This window comes from Leptonychotes weddellii, chromosome 1 (genome assembly GCF_054177405.1).
Source record: "Leptonychotes weddellii isolate Sample4059 chromosome 1, ASM5417740v2, whole genome shotgun sequence".
NCBI classification, from domain to species: domain Eukaryota; kingdom Metazoa; phylum Chordata; class Mammalia; order Carnivora; family Phocidae; genus Leptonychotes; species Leptonychotes weddellii.
This window is the reverse complement of record NC_138369.1, coordinates 46863486-46867902: the sequence shown is the minus strand read 5'-3', so window position 1 is coordinate 46867902 and position 4417 is coordinate 46863486. Positions and strand designations below refer to the sequence as shown.

Sequence of the window (4417 nt, the reverse complement as noted above, 5' to 3'; positions counted from 1 at the left end):
CAAATTCAGCCTCAGACAAGTTACTTAACTTTTCTGTACCTTGGTTTCCTTATTAGGAAAATGGGCATAATAATAGTAATACCTAGAAGGACCGCTGTGAAGATTAAAAGAATTAATATAGGGACATCCAGCTGGCTGTCAGTGGGGCTTGTGACTCTTGGTCTTGGGGTTGTTTGAGCCCCATGTTGGGTGTAGAGATTACTTAAAAAAATAAAATCTTTAAAAAAAATAAAAAGGTTATATGTGAAGTGCTCAGGACAGTGCCTGACACATAATAAATGTTGTTAATACATTGTTGTTATTGTTATTTGATTCACACAATGTTTTTGGATTTAAGTGTTTTCACTTAGCCGGCCTCTTCATTTTGCCTTAGTCCCCACCACTCCCTCTTGTCCTACACCCATCTTGCCTCCCTGCACAGGCCCAGAAGGCCCCTAGTTTGAGTCCCCAACGACAGCCTGGTCCTTTGTTCTCATTGTGGCTGCTGAATGACACGGGCTGTTGATTCCTGCCATCGAACCATGACGATTACAATCCCAGAGGCCTTGATGCCCTTTCTTAATAGAATCGGGGAGCTCTAATCTTGTCCCACTCAATGTTAAAAGGAGAAACCCCACACCAGCTGAGACAAAACTGCAACCACAGAGCTCCAAGATTATGCAGATGCATGTTTTATTATCATCCGGATGATTATCATGGACAGGGGGAAGATGCTAGAAGGTTATATACAAGTTCAGTTTTCAGGGCTGTTTCCATACGCCTGCACATATTTATTCCCACAGCCACCACACAGCACACCACGGGATGCCCCTCCCTGCAAAGCTTTGCCCAAGCAGAGCACAGCCATGGGGCGGGGCTCTGCCTACCCACAAAAGGACGCCCAAGAAAGGGAGGATAGAAACTGGATTTGGACATCACATCTTCAATCCCACCCTGACCTCACTGGCTGCTGGATCCGTAGTCACCCTGCTTCTCTCTGGGGATCGCTCAGAGGACACAGAAGGATCATTTTAGCCAGAGCTAAGGAAGGGGAGCAGCCTGAGGGGGTGCAGGGAGAGGGACTCTGGGATCTGCCCCCTTGCCAACAGTGGAAAGCGGGGTAATATGGGGTTTTAACTCAGAGGCTCGCTTTCTCATGTCCCTGAAGGGGGAGGGGGACAAGGCCAGGGACTTGGGTGTTGTATATGGGGGGGGGGAGCTTCAGGTGTATGGTCAGGGATCTAAGGAGGAGGGAAAGAGGACATCACAAAGGGATAGGGCCCACAGGGCTTAAGACATTCTTAGACTCTAAACTTCATAGGAAAATGGGTTCACTCCTCCAGCGGCTCCCTGGCCCAGGATGCCCGCCGCCCAGGATGCTGCCGCTTCTCCTCGGCCCCCTGACTCCTGCTCAGGTCATCCACGAGCCCCAGCAGCAGGCTGGCTTGACCACAGGCTCCCCCGGACCCACACGGGCCTCCCAGGGCCCTCTTGCCCGGATGCTGGCGTTTCTCGGGCATCGGCTCTCTCTCCTCCTCCTCCTCCTCTTCCTCCTCCTTTGCCTCCCAGCTCCTCTGGGCCTTGGAATCCACCAGCCGTCTGCCTGGGTGCTGCCTCTTGGTTAAAGTGTACCCCAGCCAGGAGGAGCGCCGGCCAGGATGCTGCCGCTTCTGCTGGGCTACATCGGACCATGCGACCACATCCTCCCGCCGGCCAGGGTGCTGCCGTTTGTGGGGGCCCACAGCGCCACCTTCTTCCTCCTCCTCTTCAACTCCTTCTTCTGCCTCCCCCTCCCTTTTGCCTGGATGCTGACGCTTGGAGAGCCAGTCCGGTTGAATGATCTGAGCCTCTGGGGAAGGAAAGAGACCAGTGAGGGACCCTCTGCCCCTGAGCCCCCCCTCCAGCCTCGCTCCTAGTTAAGGCAGATTCCCCGCAGCACTCATCCAGAGTCACTGCCTTGCATAGCCTCTCAGAAATCGCCGACACACACACACACACGCACACGCACATGCACAAGCACATGCGCGCCCACACAGATGGTCAAAGGCCTCTGGTTTCAGTCCCAGCTCTGCCACTCCCTAGCTGTGTGACCATAAGCAACTCACTTAACTTCTCTGAGCCCCTCAGTTTTCTTCTGTGCAAAATGAGGGATAATAGTCTGGATCTAAGAGCTTGTTAGGAAGATCAGATAGTGTGATAATGTGTTTGAAGTGCTTAGAACAGTGCCTAGCATATATACACCTAGTAAGTAGTAATTAAAACTGTCACCTACAGGGCGCCTGGGTGGCTCAGTTGGTTGAGCGACTGCCTTCGGCTCGGGTCATGATCCTGGAGTCCCGGGATCGAGTCCCGCATCGGGCTCCCTGCTCGGCGGGGAGTCTGCTTCTCCCTCTGCCCCTCCCCCCTCTCATGTGCTCTCTCTCATTCTCTCTCTCAAATAAATAAATAAAATCTTAAAAAAAAAAAAAACTGTCACCTACAGAGACTTTTCCTCTCTCCCCTGCACAGAATCTTCCCACTGAAAGTCTGTTCTCTGTGAAACATTCCCAGGACCAACATGGAAGAGAAATCTGATCTCAGGAAAGGGTCAACTCATGATCCTGCTAAGGTTATGATCAAGAGTTTCTAAGCCTCTGGAAGGCAAGAGTTTGGATGACCAAGTCCCTCCCCACCTCTGCGTCCTGGTTCCCCCCAGCCCTCTTCAGGTCCTCTGGTCGGAGGGACACGGCCGCCCCTCACCTGATTCTGGCTCGCCCTGGTTTCCTCGCAGCCGCTGGAGGTCTTCGCCGAGGAGTAGGAGGCGCTCCGCCTGGCGCAGGAGGTCGTCCAGACCCGCGTGCTTGGCGGCCATCGCTGCCTCCTGCTGGGCCACCTCGGGCTGTGCGCGACCTCCCGGAATACCAGCCACGGTCAGGGTCAACGCCATGGCCAGCAGCAACCAAGGGCCGGGCATCGCGGCGTCTGGAATTGGGAGGACAGAGAGAGAGAGCATAAGCGCGCCGCACCCCTCCCAAACCGCACCATCTTCCCCCCTTTTCTGTCCCAGCGGGTCCCTAAGCTGGGTAACAAACCGTTCCAACATCCTCCCGTTGGCAGGACCACCTGCCACCTTCGGGCGGGGCGGGGGCAGCCTCGGGCTTTGGGTGTCCTCACCCATAGAGATGCCTGGAGTGACTGGCCGCGCGCCCAATTCTGCCGCGCGAGCCTGGAAGCCGTGGGAACCCCATCGCCACCGCCACTCCTCAGTGTCACTGAGCGCAGGGCTGGCTCGCCAGGACTGTAACCACCCAGAGCGCCCGGCCCGACGGCCACAATGCTAACTGACGCGTCGCAAGCTGACTCTTCCCTGCGCCACATTCTTGGTCCAACGCGCCTTTCCAATGTTCTAATTCCGATGTCAACGTTCCGATTCCAAAGCTAAGATTCCGTTTCTAATGCTAAGATTCCATGGCCAAGCGAGGAAGCCAGTTCTAACTCTAAAATCCCCAATTTCAACGGTAAAATTGTTTCTAAGGTGGGACTGAGACTCTAAGGCTAAGATTCGAGTCCAACGCGAAAAGCAGTTTCTAACATCTGGATTCGGATTCTAACTCCCAGGGCTCTGACGCCGGACGCCCTGACTGCCCGGTTCTGCCCCCAACGTCCGGGCGCGGACCTACAGCTGCCATCCAGGCAGGGGTGGGATGGCGAACTTTCGATGGTGCCGCCGCTCGGCGCCGAGCAGCTCCAGAAGCCGGGACGTGAGTGCACAGGAGCGAGCGCCTCCAGAGTGCCCGCGCCACCAGGTGCCCGCGCCGTGGAAGACCCGGGGGTGCGGACGCCACGCTCCCGGGAGGCGCTCGGGGGACAAAAGCCGCGGCTTCTCCCGGGGGCTCTCCCGGTGGCGGGCGGAGAGGGCCCCCTTCCCAGTGCTCCCGGACGCCCCCTGCGTGGGGAGAAGGGACGGAGGTGGTTACCTGCCCGGCGAGAGCTCCGCGGGACGGGTCCGAGATGCTGGGGGTCCGGGTTCGGAGTTTCCGAGTCCAGGGTCGGCGGGTCAGGAGGCCGGGAGCGTTCGCAGGACCCGGGAGTCGGCCGCCCGCTGCTCCGCGGCGCCGCTGCTTATATCCGCGCGGGGCGGCGGCGCCGGTGAGGTCAGCGGGGAGGGGTCGCGGCCGCCGGGAAGGGGCGCTGACGGCAGCCGACCCCGTGGGAGCCGGAAATCAGCGCCCCCGGAAATGTGCGGCGGGGGCGGCGGGGGCGGCGGGGCGCGAGCCCGAGGTGGGGCGGGGTGGGGGAGTGGTGCTGATGCCGGGTCGCCTCTGCACCCAGCTCCGAAGGTTTGTTGTCGGAGAGAACGCTCCTGGAGGGGACACAGAGAGCAGAGAGATGCTGAGAGAATCACACAGTTGAAAAGAGACCCACAGGAGAGAATAGGAGATAGAGACAGACTGAAAGA

At 57.7% G+C, this 4417-nt stretch overlaps 1 protein-coding gene across 1 annotated transcript; it reads right to left on the bottom strand.

Annotated features, from left to right (window-relative positions):
- Nucleotides 1–655: 655 nt before the first annotated feature.
- TRH (thyrotropin releasing hormone) lies at nucleotides 656–4080 on the bottom strand. The gene is made up of 3 exons (XM_081803299.1): nucleotides 3936–4080; nucleotides 2719–2940; nucleotides 656–1828 (listed from the first exon to the last, which is right to left on the bottom strand). Exons 2-3 carry the CDS (start codon nucleotides 2930–2932, stop codon nucleotides 1311–1313), a joined length of 732 nt encoding a protein of 243 aa, XP_081659425.1. The 5' UTR covers nucleotides 2933–2940; nucleotides 3936–4080; the 3' UTR covers nucleotides 656–1310.
- Between the last annotated feature and the right edge of the window lie 337 nt (nucleotides 4081–4417).